General features: G+C 35.0%; 1 protein-coding gene across 1 annotated transcript in view; it reads right to left on the reverse strand.

Moving 5' to 3' along the window:
• Positions 1-1,078: 1,078 nt before the first annotated feature.
• Positions 1,079-15,544, reverse strand: part of LOC132544027 (maternal protein tudor-like) — a 36,787-nt gene continuing 22,321 nt past the window's right edge. Inside the window, exons 18-28 of the mRNA XM_060207587.1 lie at positions 13,170-13,212; positions 12,721-12,825; positions 11,569-11,787; positions 10,896-11,076; positions 10,046-10,166; positions 9,700-9,897; positions 6,041-7,230; positions 4,630-4,743; positions 4,282-4,449; positions 3,727-3,918; positions 1,079-1,739 (exon numbers count right to left, since the gene is read on the reverse strand). Of these exons, the coding sequence (XP_060063570.1) occupies positions 1,657-1,739; positions 3,727-3,918; positions 4,282-4,449; positions 4,630-4,743; positions 6,041-7,230; positions 9,700-9,897; positions 10,046-10,166; positions 10,896-11,076; positions 11,569-11,787; positions 12,721-12,825; positions 13,170-13,212 (2,614 nt within the window). The 3' untranslated portion in view covers positions 1,079-1,656. The remainder of the gene's footprint in view (positions 1,740-3,726; positions 3,919-4,281; positions 4,450-4,629; positions 4,744-6,040; positions 7,231-9,699; positions 9,898-10,045; positions 10,167-10,895; positions 11,077-11,568; positions 11,788-12,720; positions 12,826-13,169; positions 13,213-15,544) is intronic.

The following is a 15,544-nucleotide window of genomic DNA, read 5'->3' on the forward strand; positions in this document are numbered from 1 at the left end:
TATTGAGTGCTAAATGTTTCTATTTTCTACTCTTTGAATATACTTTTATTCACTCTTGTTTATTTTTAGCATGAAGGAGATATTCTATAACCCTTTAGAACATATTCTTTACAGTAGATATTCTCATCATTGTTTATTTTTAGCATGTAGGAGATATTCTTGATCTCTTCAGAACATATTCTTTACAGTAGGTATATTCACCTTATTTACTCTTGGCCATAAGTTATAGACCACCAATTTCAGTATGAAAATTGAAATCAAAACCAATTTTTCGTTTTATAAAATCATTGTCATACTCCTTACAAAATCTCACTTTTGTGTTTGGTACTGTATGCCACTTAGCAATACAAACAACTTAACAAAAAGCCCGATTTAAACTGGTGTACCCCTATTACTGGTATAACAAACGGGTAATTAGCTGTCTTAATGTCACCTGTTCTGTTATTTCTCACTTAATGCAAGGTCTGAACCAAACCAAGGCAAGCCCCATTAACTACTGCATACAGTGGAATGTCAATGTTTGTGTTAAAGAAGACTGCAATGGGCACACAATCGCCAGATATGGAATGTTAGTTCATGGCAAAGAGTCCACTGGTTTGGTAACAGTAGCTTTTCAATTAGTCTGACAGATGGCAGGATCTGTGTTTGAAGGCCAAGAAATAAACTCAATTGAGCTATGTTGGACCATGTAGGACAAAAAGTGGCTATATCTGATACTGATATCTTGATACCCAACAGAATTTATTGGTTAATCTTCTTGACCTTGTAACAAGAGACAGTTACAAGTAAAATTGTTTGCTAGACTTTCGCAATGCATTTTAAGCATGTCTTTTTAAAATGATACAATACTTTGAGTTCTGTAAATTTCTATCAACTGTGTATGGTTTTCTTCGATACCTTAAAAACCATTACAAATATATCCTTTTGGGATTTTAAGGAACATTTTTTGTTAAATATAGCAAACAAAATTCAGCCTTACCAAAGAAATGAGAGGGCCCTAACTTATAGCCAAATGTATGTATTTAGGGTAAAAATATGTAAAAAATATGTTCATTTTACCTTTCAATTGATGTGTTTATTCAAATTTTTTTTATATATATACAAACTAGGATTGATAAGTATTGGTATATGAATTCAACACAAGGTGATTTTGTCTTTAAAATACATCAAGTGGTGAAAATCACAAGGTGATTTTATCTTAAAAATGCACCAAGGGGTGGACACAGGAGAAGGAAAAATGATGAGGGGTAGATAAGCGCACTGTTATAAACCTATGAAACTGACATCAGTATGTTCACCTTTTAAATACACATAATGGATAACATATTTAAGACCAGATCTTTGACCCACAAACATCAGATTTCCTTTTAAAATTGTGTCCATCTCGAGAAACATCAGATTTCCTTCTGAAATTGTGTCCATCTCAACAAACATCAGTCTTGCTGAAATTATCTCCATCTCGACCAACATCCGATTTCTTGCTGAAATTGTCTCCATCTCGACAAACATCCGATGTCTTGCTGAAATTATCTCTTACTGCAGGTCCAGCAGAACTTTGATATTTAACAGTTTGGTGACTGTTCCTCTCCCTTCATTTACCACGTATGTTTATTTTTTTCCAAAGTAAGCATGATGCTTTAAGCCAGTTATTTACCTCTAACCTTCCTTTTTCTTTATAGCAAGCAGTTGGGCCTGAAGTGCAGCAATTTGCTCTTGAATGCTGGCTGCCTCATCAGCTGCTGAAAAAGAAAGGAGTAAAGGTGATCAAATAAAGCATCACAGTAATCAAAATGACTTCCTATAGGAGATCACCTGGGTGAAATGATTTATATCAAAGTGTCACAATCATTAAAACAACTAAAAATAGATCACCTGTGGTGAAGTGATTTATATCAAAGTGTCACACTCATTAAAACAACTAAAAATAGATCACCTGTGGTGAAGTGATTTATATCAGTGTCACACTCATTCAAACAACTAAAAATAGATCACCTGTGGTGAAGTGATTTATATCAATGTGTCACACTCATTCAAACAACTAAAAATAGATCACCTGTGGTGAAATGATTTACTACAATATGCATCATGTTTACTTTCCGAATCATGCTTGTGTCTTGTTACAATATTACATTATTGCTATGTAATTACTTTGTACCAGTATGTTCCTGATAAAGTCCACAGTATATCAAACATTACCTAAAACTAGTGTATTTCAGGTAAAAAAAAAAAAATCAAACTGAAGGATGTGTATCGTGATGGATATATTGTACCTGAAGTGCATTGTTACAGTCCTGGCGATTACCCAATATTCCTAACAGTTAATCAGAATTCTCCAAACCAACAGATTTATTGGTTAAGTGATAAATATACTGGGACCCCTCTCTCTTATGTAGGTTGATTAATCACCCACATGATCTAAACCAGCTGTTATAAAGGCTTAGGAATAGGAAAAGCAAAAAAATCAACACCATACATTCTTTAACATCAGTATCAGACTTATTTAGCTTCAACCAATAGGGTTGATAACATTTTCATAAATATAATTTGGTGATAAATAGGTCTAATTGGCCTGATTTTCACAACAATGCTCAAGATATGAAGGAAAGTCTTTTAGAATATATAAAAAGAATTATATGCTAAACGGGGCATTCCTTCCTTCAATGTCAGAAGTGTGCTATGTTATCATATTTCAAATTATATGTCTAAAATATGGATTATTCAGATACAAGTGCCTGACAGTGATAAACTAAGCACACAATGTCTGACCACTGTCTTTATTCATCAGTACTCCAATATTTAATACTTTCTTCATCTGTTTCATTTAGAAATCATATTACATAACAGACAAAGCATAACAAGAGGATTCCCCACCATAAAACCATGTGTGTCATGTAATGAAAAGTTTGGGTAAATTATGATAGACATACATATACATAATACCATTATAACAAGTGGTTACAAACGTAAATTGCAGTGTTCATGCCTGAAAGGTAGTGAGTACAATTTGGGGTATAAAATCTTTATGTATCGCTGCCTTACTGAAGCACAGTCAATTAGTGTCATTCGCCTGAAGTGGGCTGGCTCCATTTGCCATCCTGTTACCTTTTCAACAGCTTTACTCATGTTAAATAAACTTTTTTCTCACTCACGAACCTGTTCATTTTGTTTTCTGTTTGTGTACTAACTCAAATTTTATCTATTCTATGGGTAATATCTTCCAGTAAATCAGTGAACTGACATTGTCAGCCGTTTCATTTGTGTCTGTAAACTACATTAACTTGACTGTGAATGCCAATATCTAAATTTACTGGTGAGATTAATCTTCTTGGTACTTCTGGTCAAAGTTGATACATCTTGTAATTTACAAACTTTTGGTTATCTTTTGATTTAAAATGCTGTATTAATGTAAAGGTAATAACCACTTTCAAAAAATACAATCCTTTAATTTTTCTATATTGCCAGAGCGTATAACAACTTCGCTTCTATAACTTTAAAACAACAATGTTCCTTTAATGTTTTTCTATACTACAAGCTTTGAGTAATCCCAGCATGCTATGACTGAGCCAACATCTGAGATATATCTTATTTAATTACTCAGCAGTAGATCTTTTATCACAAGGATAAAATTGATGCTATACAGATGGGCGTTGGATGCCATGCCTTCGAATAAGCTCACTTATATACAAAAACCAGCATGTTTTAAACTTAATTTCACACTTGACTTACCCTCTGCCTGAGCCCTATTGGCAAATCCAGAATCAACCAGGTTATCGGAAACTTTACTGTCCTCCGCACTCAAATCCACAATATGCAAATCGCCAACCTTGTCAAAGATCTCAATCATAAGTCTGGGACCAGAGTAAGTCCAAAGCTTATCTGAAGCCTCTTTAGACCATGTTTTGCCTATTGGCATCACTCCTGTCAAACAATACAAATAATTCACATCATTGTACTATAGCACCATTAATGTAAATTTTGAAGAAAAACCAAACTTTCCTTTTTAGAAAATGATTTCATGTCCTATTGTTGAGACAGGCTTATTTTCAAGGCCTTTCTCAATTTCAAAAGGTTTTGAAACCAAGTACAGCATACTTTTGAGAATTTGTTTTACACAACATAGCTTCCTCAATCAGACCAGGTGAGCGAACACCAAAGTGATAACTGATATTCTAACAAAACTAAGTCAAGCTGTTTTGATATTTTAAATTTTAAATTATGAATTTGATAAGGTAAAATATTCCTATTACAATGAAGGCTGTATGTAAGACACTGAAAACTTACCATGTAGGGAACATTTGAAAGCTGTTATTGGAAGCTCAGTATACTCTGGTGAAATTGGTCGCACTGTTTCTCTTGCTACAATCTCTGAGTTTCCAAAATCAATAAAATGAACAAGCAGGGTGTCGTCCTGGAAAATCTTCATGACAACAGCTCTGTACCATGACAGGTCTACAATTTATCAGAAATACATGAATGATTATTTTTCTAAAATAGATTCTAGAATTAATAAATTCAAACTCTATTCTATTATTTTCTAGATCTTAACATCAAACGATCAGTGTCAACATATTTATCATTTTGAGAGCAAAAATAATGAGTTAGTTATTAAAATCAAGTAGAGTATCTTACCAGTAAACCGAGCACAACAGAGCTCTCCAACTTCTGGTCTAAATTCTGGGTTGGTATTCTCCATTGCACAATGTAACATAATATTCTGCTGCAACAGTGACAAGGCTTGAATGCCTACAAGTCAAAAACAATATTATTATTTTAATGTGAATTCATTTCAAATTAGGAGAATTGTAGTAAAAATCAAGTTCAACTTGGTTCCCGTATAAAATGAAATGTGTAGAGAGAACTATAAAGCATGGCAACAAATTTTCTCCCAGAACAGAAAAATATTCTGCAACCAGATAAAATGAAGTGCTTGAACCATTCTACACTCTCATACAAGAGAGGAGGAGGAGACAATAAAAGCTGTATAAAATAATCCAAGGAGTATATGATAAACAAGTTTCTTCAAACTATCAAAGAATTTTTCAAAACAGAAAATTCTCTTAAATGAGATCCCAGAAGGATCTAAGAATCCACCATTGTTTTATCTTTTACTTGTTCTTTGAAAGTTGGATGTTTTCTTTGTTTTTGCTCTTAATCAAATGAAAGAAGAAAATTCCTCCCAGAAATAGTGATAATAATCTTTAAAACGTCAATTCCAAGATGGATGCCTATCAACCATATTGTTCCTCAGACCAGTTCTGAAATTGAAAGAGCACATCTAGGGACAATGGGGAGTCTACATTTAAAATTTGAGAAAGATTTATTGAGTGCTTTCCAAAAAACAGCAATAACCAATAGCCCTTTTTCTCTTTTCCTAATCTGTCCGAAAATATATAAGGCAAAACTAGGGCCCAAGGGCCCCCAAAGTCAGTTGTGTTCTGTAAATGATGTCTTTGTTCATGCAACATAGAAACAATCTTGGTCCTGAATTTGAATAACTTAACTACATTGCACAGGAAACACAGATGTCAACTCATATTATGTCTGAATTAAAAGAAATTCAAATATAGAAAAAGTTCAGGAGGAAACGACACTTAGGTCATTCAATTCTTCATTTTTGTCAAGCAGCTTCTGACCTTTCCATCCATGAGGAATATTTGATTCTACCATAAATGGGTGTTGAGAAGAAGAATTTTTACAATCTGAGTGCATTTGGCATTTATTAGCCCTACTAATCAGCAGAATATTTGATTCTACACAAAAGGTGATTGCAATAACTAGGTCACCATGTGACCCGAAAAATAAAACTGCTTATATGCATTAAGGCTCACCTGACCAAAAGATCTGGTAATTACTGCTCTGTACTTGAAGCCACAGACAGAATAAATAAAAAATTAATAATCAATTATTTTCTTTCATGACTACTGTTTAGTTCTGTTAATATCCCTATAACACCCAACCCCTATTGCCCTTCTACCAGTCTTGCCAATATCGTCTGTTACACAAGTGGATAGATAAAACATTTTTCTTATACTGTACTTACTTTCTTGATTCGTTAGCTGGCAATAGAACTCTTCAGGAGTTACAACATATGTTATTATCACTTCAAAGTTTCTCTCCTTGGGTTCAAACCTTGTTATCTCAGAGAGTTTAATGTTGCTTGTCCTCGGTTCGTGAGGATGGGGAGAGAGTTGGTGACTTGAGGCTCTTTCCACCTGAAACCTGTTATTGATGTCCACTCCCTCAGCAGTGGTAAGGAGTACAGAGTACACACCATTGTCAATTTGCTTTGCCTCTACCTGGACTTTACAGCCACTGACCAGTTGAGCAAAGTCCTGTAGCGTGTCTTGAGACTGGCCTTCATTGGTAACATCCTGAAGTTTGCAATGAATACTCTGACAGGGTAGAGACTTAAGGGAGGGAATCGGTTTCCTGATACTGTCTTTGTTAACCTCATCACAGTTACCGTAATCAACAAACTGCGTAGTGAACTGATCTTCACCCAGTACGTCTATCACCTTAGCACGATACCACTGTTTATCTGCTGAAAACTTAGCACAAATCAGCTCACCTTCAACTGGAGTGTAAGGACATGCTGTATCACAATAAACGGACATATTTTGCTGTACTTCTGCAATTTCACTCTCAGATTTCAGAAGTTGAATGTAAAAAGACTCGAAGTCTACAATGGATGAAACAACCGCTTCTTCAATTGTAAATGGTAGTGTTTCCATGGAAACATCAGAAGCCATAATAGGCCTAGTGTCTGACACTGGACTCGACCCAACTTCATGATTTGCTGTCTGAACTGAAGTGGGTACTGTAGAGACTTGTGGTTCAGTCCCAGATTTTATGTTTTCTAGTACCTGATTGATGACTGCTGCAGCCGAAATCCCCTCATCACCAACCATTATATCAATCATGGCTATATCTTTCACCATACATTTGAATTCTGCTTCTAGTGGACTTTCTTTCAATTCTGCAAAACTCTGAAGGACTTCCTGAGGCCAAACATCTGGGGCAGTAACTCCATGTAAACAACATTTAACAGACTGGGCTGGCAATGAACCACAGACTTCGATGGCTGCTGATAACTCTGAGAATTCTTTCCTCTCACTATTGCCAAAATCAATGAAGCAAACTTCTGCCTCCTTGTCAGTGAGGCTGATGACCTCAGCTCTGTACCAACTTCCCTCATACAAACCTAGTATCAGCTCACCAACCTGCTTGGGCCTGCAAAAACCAAAACAATGACTTAATTTATATCCAATGTTCAACATCAGAAATGTTGAGAGACATACCACTGCTTCAACTTAAGAACAAGCTTTTCAAAAATGCCTTTTACAAGAGTGCTTTTGATAAAATCAAACATCAGTCCATTACTTTTGGGTGCAAATTTCAAACATATTAACATTCTTTCATATATTCTTTTGATATTGTGTCTGCGATGACAACTACCATATGCAAATGTGTTTTACCAAGATCCTCACAACTTACAATGTAAAGAGTAAAGAGAATACATTGTGCGTGTCCTGAAATTTAAGCTGTATTTAGGGGGGGGGTTAAGAAAGATAAAAAGTGGCAAGCCACTCTTTCTTTGTCCTTAGCCAAAATGAAGACACTGACCATGTTTTCTTTTTTTCTGCAACTTCGTATAAAAATTTGGAATATCAAAACACTGACAATTTGTTGATCAATCTATGTTTACCTGAATTTAATGTTATGCTGAATTTTGTCTGACATATGCCAAATTAATTGCTCTGCATGAAAATATATTCCAACCTTCAACAGATATAATAGAATTTTTTTTAAAATTTCATAAATAAACTTGTTCTTTACAACATAGTATATAATTACTTATTTAAAGAGTTATCTATATTTTCAAACATAACATACGTGGCAAGTGTATTTTGACAATGGCAGCGCCATTAAGATAAAATATCTAATATCAGTATCTGATACATACTACATGAAAATATATACTACAAAATACATGCCTTTTAATAAGTACTGATGAAATGATTTTATACACATCAAACACCAGAATTTTAATTAGCAATCAAACAGATCTAATGATGAGATCAGGACACTAATTAAGGTGGTAATGTCTAGACTACAGCTATGCTTTCTGAAAGACCAGAAACTTGAAAGCCTCAATATATTTGCAACTTTCACTACACAAGAGATCCCAGAGGAATGTTGGCACCCATTATTGTATGATGTTATTTGTTCTTTAAAAGTTTAATATTTTCCCTTCTGTTTTTGCTCTCAATGATAAAAAATTTGAACATTCCTTTGCAGAAGTAGCAACTGAATCTTTAACAGCCAAAATCAAGATGTTCACCTGGCAGCCATTTGTTTTTTCTGAACAATTCACAAAATCAAACAGGTACAACTAGAGACCAAGGAGAGAGAAGGATCTATGCAGCACATCTGAAGAAATAGCGATAACAAAATTTCAAAGTTGAAAATTGCAGGTGGCTGTCTGTCAGTCATTTTGTTTTTCTGATCAGTTCACACATCAAACAGGCACATTATACATATAATGGTGTAATGTTAAAACCCACTTATTTATATAGGCGGAAGATGATATTTGTTGGGTTTTTTTGCAGGGAGGAGTCTGGTCAACTGGTCAAGTCTTCCCTATCGATAATGGTTTCCAACATCTAATAAAATACAGTGGAACCCACTTATTATGATGATATTCAATTTTCCCTTAAATTTATTACAATTATTGGTATACAGTTACAACTTGTCTTGAAATTCGGTTTGACTCAAATAATTACCAAGTACCGAATTTTTTCCTCTATATCTTTGTAATTTTAAGTTCAGATGACACAAATTTAATGGAGTCAAAATTTTGTTTGAGTTAAAATCCTTTCAATTGTAAAGCAAGAGGAAAGCCATTTGTCTACAAATCAATTCTTATAACAAGAAACTCAATGGGCCTGCAGCACTCACCTGTTGTATATATATACCACCTAAATATCAAGCCTCTAGGCATTTTAGTTCATGAAAAAGTAATTTAAAGGTATTAACAAATTTGACTCCTGTGACCTTGAATATACATCAAGGTATTTTATTCTCGCAAATTTTGTCTGGCTTTATCCTAGGAACATACCACCCAAATATCAAAACATTCGGTCCATTGGTTTTCAAAGGAAAAAGTTGACACCGACAACAAACAACGGGCAGATGATGGACAACAGACGCCAGACCATGGCATAAGCTCATATCGGTCCATCATACACTCAACACTTTGTCTCTAGCGATTAATTACCAGTTTAATAATGCAATTAAATGTTTGCTTCTTAAGAAGTGTCACCATCCTGTAGCGATGACTTATTTACGTTTAACAAACAGGAAAACATTTAGCTTGGTTGTATGCATCTTAAGTAATGATAAAAAAAGGAAACCATCAAACCAGTACAAATTTTCAGCAAAATCTGATCCCCACAATTCTGAGAGAAACAAATTTTTGATCTTGTTTACTGAAGGACTGTGATCAGGCACTTTGTTAGATTTAGTGCTTGGACAGTGAAGTGCTAAAAGTATTTTTCATTGATAAAGTCTATCTCTGTGTGATTTGTCTAGTGCTTGTATATCGCATGTAACATGTCTGATATCATAATAAATGGGAACCACTGTTTTAAAGAACAACAAATAATTCACAAAAAATAGTATTTTCTGTTGATAACTTACTTGTAGCCAATTTGAACATCTTGCATAGCTGTATTGATATTTGAACTAAAGGCAGCAAACGGTCGTATTAGACTTTCTTGGTTGAGTTGTATCACAAAGTTGACAGGAGAGACGGCATCGGTAATCATGATGGCAACTACATCATTAGGAGCGAGTTTATCAGCTACACTACCGAGGCTTTTGGCCATTATAGATATTCTGTAAACATATAAATATTTTGTGAGACAATGTTGATATACAATTAAACATTCTTCTTCGACTGACATCATTTATTTCCTCTTTTAATATAGATGTTTGTATTTGCCATATTAATTTGAAGAGATTTGTTTCAAAAAGTGCATTTTACTTTTTCAATTCTGTTTTGGATGCATCACTTTGTTTTGGAGATGCAGCAGTTTTTGTAGAGGTAGAAGCAACATTTGTTCTGACAACACCAACTTCTACCAGTTTATCAGCGATATCACAGCCTGTAAAGAAACAAACATGTTGTTAGCTGATTCTTACATGGAGTTAGAATACTGTCCTACAATGTTCTACACAACATTCAAGTGATCCCAGAGGGATCTTGACACCCATCATCATTTGATATTTATTAGTTCTTTGAAAGTTGGATCTTTTCCCTTCTCTTCTCTGTTTTTGCTCATAACAAAAAGAAATAAAATGGCTGCCAGTCAGTCCCAAAATCAAACGGGCACAACTAGGGACCAAGGGGAACCTACATATGCGATTTGAGAAAGATCCATTCAGGATTTCTCCAGGAAAAAAAAAGTTTACGGACGAACGGACCACAGACCACTGACGCAAGGCGATGATGATGGGCCAATCAAACTTCATGCATTGAAATAGCTGCATTCATATCCAGTTATACTGTAAAATATTCTACAATTATTCTGAAGTAATAATAAATGAGGCATCAGATGGATGTTTTACACCCAACTTGGACACGAGACAGGGTGGTCAGAAGGCATGGAGATAAAGAATCCATCTTTCACCTTGGCAACCATGGTTCAGTTCTCCAATTGGGTCATGGAAAAGGGGTCAGAAATAAGGTTTACATATTTTACAGTCAATAAGTAATTAATTAATCAAGATCATTAATATTCCCAGCCAGGGTAAATTATCCATTAAATTGCTTGTTATAAAGGCAAAGACCTCAGAGACAAAAGTCTGTCTAGAATTTTTAATGTAAATCATACCTTCGTTATCGGTCATCCTGACCAGGGTAGAGGAGACATTGCGACCCACAGCCTCAGCAATGTAAGAGATTTTGGACACATCAGACAACAACACTAATTCCTTGAGTGTAGTTATAGCATCATCACTCCATGTTGTTTCTCCTGGAAGGGGTGCAATACCATGCAACACCAAATGTACTCCCTATCAATACAGAAAATAATCAACTTAGAGAAAATCTAATTAAACAGCAACTAAAGAAGGGAACAACATTCAATATTTGTGTTGATCTTGCTTTCATTTAGTTTTTTTCAAAAGAATACTACTTCATGAATGGCTGATTTCGCAGATAATAATCCAGTAATTCAAAAGCACTGATTTTAACATTTATTGATTCAATGGAGTATGAATTGGTAGATTAAAAGTACTTAGGCATTAACAAAAATAAACATCTCATGTAAAACCAATGATATTTTAGTCATTGAAAAATGAGAGAATATGTAATGTTGTCAAGCTATTCATTGAGAAATCAGAAAATTATCATTTCATCAAACACTTTGATAAGAAATGTTAGAAATAAAGTATCAAAATTTTGGTTATGAAATGTTAAAACAATCCATTTTTTTTAAACATCAGTTAAGAAATGTTAGAAAGAATATATTTATCACACTCTCAATAAACTGAAACATATCTTACAGTTAGAGGTTCAGACTTTAATGCCGAGTCCAGTTCTTTCATTTGTGACAGCGAGACATTCTCCTTGTTGCCAAATTCTACATAGGTAACATTGACAGTTCCATCATCTCTAAGGGAATCCACACGAGCACGATACCAGCCGATATCCTTTGCGCTGTAAGCCGCATACATTTCACCCGGCTTCACCTCTGTGACAGGGTTCAGTTTCTGTTCATTTACCTATACAGATACAAATTGAGACCTCTTCCAACTATGTTCTGATGATCAAGTGTAACTTTGAATGATAACATGACGACAAAATATACTACTGATGACATAGAACACAATGAATGATGACAAATTACACAATGAATGATGACAAAGTATACATGTGATGATATGGTGATCGCATAGTACAATATAAAATAATGACGTTCCTAAATGACTGATAATTAAGTACACTTGTGATAACCTAATGATGACAAGTACACGGTAAATGATGACAACATACATAATAAATGAAGACTGAAAAAACTAAGATTGATTACAAAGTACACAAAGAATAATGACAAAGTACACAATGAATGATGTTAAGGTATACAATGAAAGATGATTATGTATAAATGACACAATGATTACAAAATTTATTGTGAATGATGCCAAAGTTTCATATAAATATCATGATCATATTTGAGAGACAAATATTATAGAAGTACATTTCTTCTTGTTATCAACCTGATTAAAATGCAGATCCTTGCTTGGTGACCATTGCACCCTGTATACTTCATATAAGGTGAATGGTCCAATAGACAATAGCATCTGCTGCATTGTGTCACAACTTGTAGATCAAACTGATTATAAGTCATATACCAATCCATTACCCATAGGAGAAAAGGGATCTGCATTCTCCAGCTTTAGTTGACATGTTGGGACAAAATGACTTAATGCATAAATAGCATTATGCAAGCTGTTACGCCTTATACATTCATTTTCACGATCATGTAATCAGTAATTTGATTGGCTAATGCAAAAATTCATCAGCAAATGACACTTTATGGAATGTTGTTAGATTCTAAATACGTGGAGAGTAAAGCAGTGAGAATTAGGATCTGCATTTCAATCATGTGTTCTGGTTATATGATACTCTACACGTGTCAGGAAGTTTACAGTTACTTTTTTATTGAGATCGTCTGTGATTGCTAATCCATGTTCTACTTTTTTAATATTCCCTTCCTGAACCCAGATTTCACCAGGACTTGACACATCCATTGTCAGCACCTACAAGTATAGAAGAGAGACAATCTGGAATGGTGGAACTAAAAATGTGGAAGCATGAAAATCCCGATAAGACAAGACAGTTACAATATGGCTTACATAATCAAACATTTTTTATTAATCATATTCATTGTTCAAAAATACATGCTTTTCTTTATTTCCATTTTCAGGCACTGTTAACTATTTCTAGAGAGGTGAATTAAATGAACCAGTCCTGAGAGTTTGAACATGGAAGTTTATGGAAACCAATAGAAATTGCTATACATATGATTTTTTATTTCCTACAGGGTAATTGCTAAGTATACTATTTAAAATAAATTTGTGGTCGTTACTTTTGGTCTACTTACTTTGACTTTTTCATTCAGGGGAAGTGAACTGTAAAGAATTGGGCTGAAAAAAGAAAAATCGTTATTGATAAGTCAATGTATTGGAACAAAACTACTTTATAACTGATCCTACATGAACTTCACTAAACATTTCTGATGACCCTCAATCAATTAACATTCCTTCACTTTTAATTTATCATATGAACAGAAAATGATGTACACTTTTCTGGTAAGATAGTAAAACCTGTATCCCAGGCCTACAGAGTTATCCTATGTCAGGGATGGGCTTACTGTCAGACAATGAATACTGAACACTAAACAAGAATAGATCTAGGATTGTATCTAAAGGCTTGTTGCTTGGTAATTACTATAGACAACAATAAATGTTGGAAAAATACTATGTTCCCCTCCCCGAGGGGAAGTCATTTAGGAAGGCTAAGCAAACATGGGGGATAGGACATTGAAAGGCTTTTAGCAATACATTAAATGTGCAAGTGATACAATGTCGTACAATCAAGTCCAAGTCTGCTAAACCAAGTGGGAGACTTATTGTTTATGCCTTTATCTTACCTAGAAACAGCTACTGTTGTTTCTGGTATGACTGCTGTAACTAAGCCTAAAAACAGCTTCTGTTGTTTCTGCTATGACTGCTGTAACATAGCCTAAACATAGCTACTGTTGTTTCTGGTATGACTGCTGTAACTAAGCCTAAAACAGCTACGGTTGTTTCTGGTATGACTGCTGTAACTAAGCCTAAAACAGCTACGGTTGTTTCTGGTATGACTGCTGTAACTAAGCCTAAAACAGCTACTATTGTTTCTGGTACGACTGCTGTAATATAGCCTAAACACAGCTACTGTTGTTTCTGCTATGACTGCTGTAACATAGCCTAAACACAGCTTCTGTTATTTCTGGTATGGATGCTGTAACTAAGCCTAAACACAGCTTCTGTTGTTTCTGGTATGGATGCTGTAACAAAGCCTAAAAACAGCTACTGTTGTTTCTGGTATGGCTGCTGTAACATAACCTAAAAACAGCAACTGTTGTTTCTGGTATGACTGCTGTAACTAAGCCTAAAACAGCTTTTGTTGTTTCTGGTATGGCTGCTGTAACTAAGCCTAAAAACAGCTTCTGTTGTTTCTGCTATGACTGCTGTAACTAAGCCTAAAACAGCTACTATTGTTTCTGGTACGACTGCTGTAATATAGCCTAAACACAGCTACTGTTGTTTCTGCTATGACTGCTGTAACATAGCCTAAACACAGCTTCTGTTATTTCTGGTATGGATGCTGTAACTAAGCCTAAAAACAGCTTCTGTTGTTTCTGGTATGGATGCTGTAACAAAGCCTAAAAACAGCTACTGTTGTTTCTGGTATGGCTGCTGTAACATAACCTAAAAACAGCAACTGTTGTTTCTGGTATGACTGCTGTAACTAAGCCTAAAACAGCTTTTGTTGTTTCTGGTATGGCTGCTGTAACTAAGCCTAAAAACAGCTTCTGTTGTTTCTGCTATGACTGCTGTAACTAAGCCTTAAACAGCTACCATTGTTTCTGGTATGACGGCTGTAACTAAGCCTAAAAACAGCTTCTGTTGTTTCTGGTATGGCTGCTGTAACTAAGCCTAAAAACAGCTTCTGTTGTTTCTGCTATGACTGCTGTAACTAAGCCTTAAACAGCTACCATTGTTTCTGGTATGACGGCTGTAACTAAGCCTAAAAACAGCTTCTGTTGTTTCTGGTATGGCTGCTGTAACAAAGCCTAAAAACAGCTACTGTTGTTTCTGGTATGGATGCTGTAACATAGCCTAAAAACAGCTACTGTTGTTTCTGGTATGACTGCTGTAACTAAGCCTAAAAGCAGCTTCTGTTATTTCTGGTATGACTGCTGTAATATAGCCTAAACACAGCTACTGTTGTTTCTGGTATGACTGCTGTAACTAAGCCTAAAACAGCTACTGTTGTTTCTGGTATGACTGCTGTACCTAAGCCTTAATCAGCTTCTGTTATTTCTGGTATGACTGCTGTAATATAGCCTAAAAACAGCTACTGTTGTTTCTGGTATGACTGCTGTAACTAAGCCTAAACACAGCTATTGTTGTTTCTGGTATGACTGCTGTAACTAAGCCTAAACACAGCTATTGTTGTTTCTGGTATGACTGCTGTAACTAAGCCTAAAATCAGCTTCTGTTATTTCTGCTATGACTGCTGTAACTAAGCCTAAACACAGCTATGACTGCTGTAACTAAGCCTAAAAACAGCTATTGTTGTTTCTGGTATGACAGCTGTAACTAAGCCTAAAAGCAGCTTCTGTTATTTCTGCTATGACTGCTGTAATATAGCCTAAAACAGCTATTGTTGTTTCTGGTATGACAGCTGTAACTAAGCCTAAAATCAGCT

Source organism: Ylistrum balloti, unplaced genomic scaffold (genome assembly GCF_031769215.1).
Source record: "Ylistrum balloti isolate Yb309-2 unplaced genomic scaffold, AGI_CSIRO_Ybal_v1 Utg369778, whole genome shotgun sequence".
Lineage (NCBI taxonomy): Eukaryota > Metazoa > Mollusca > Bivalvia > Pectinida > Pectinidae > Ylistrum > Ylistrum balloti.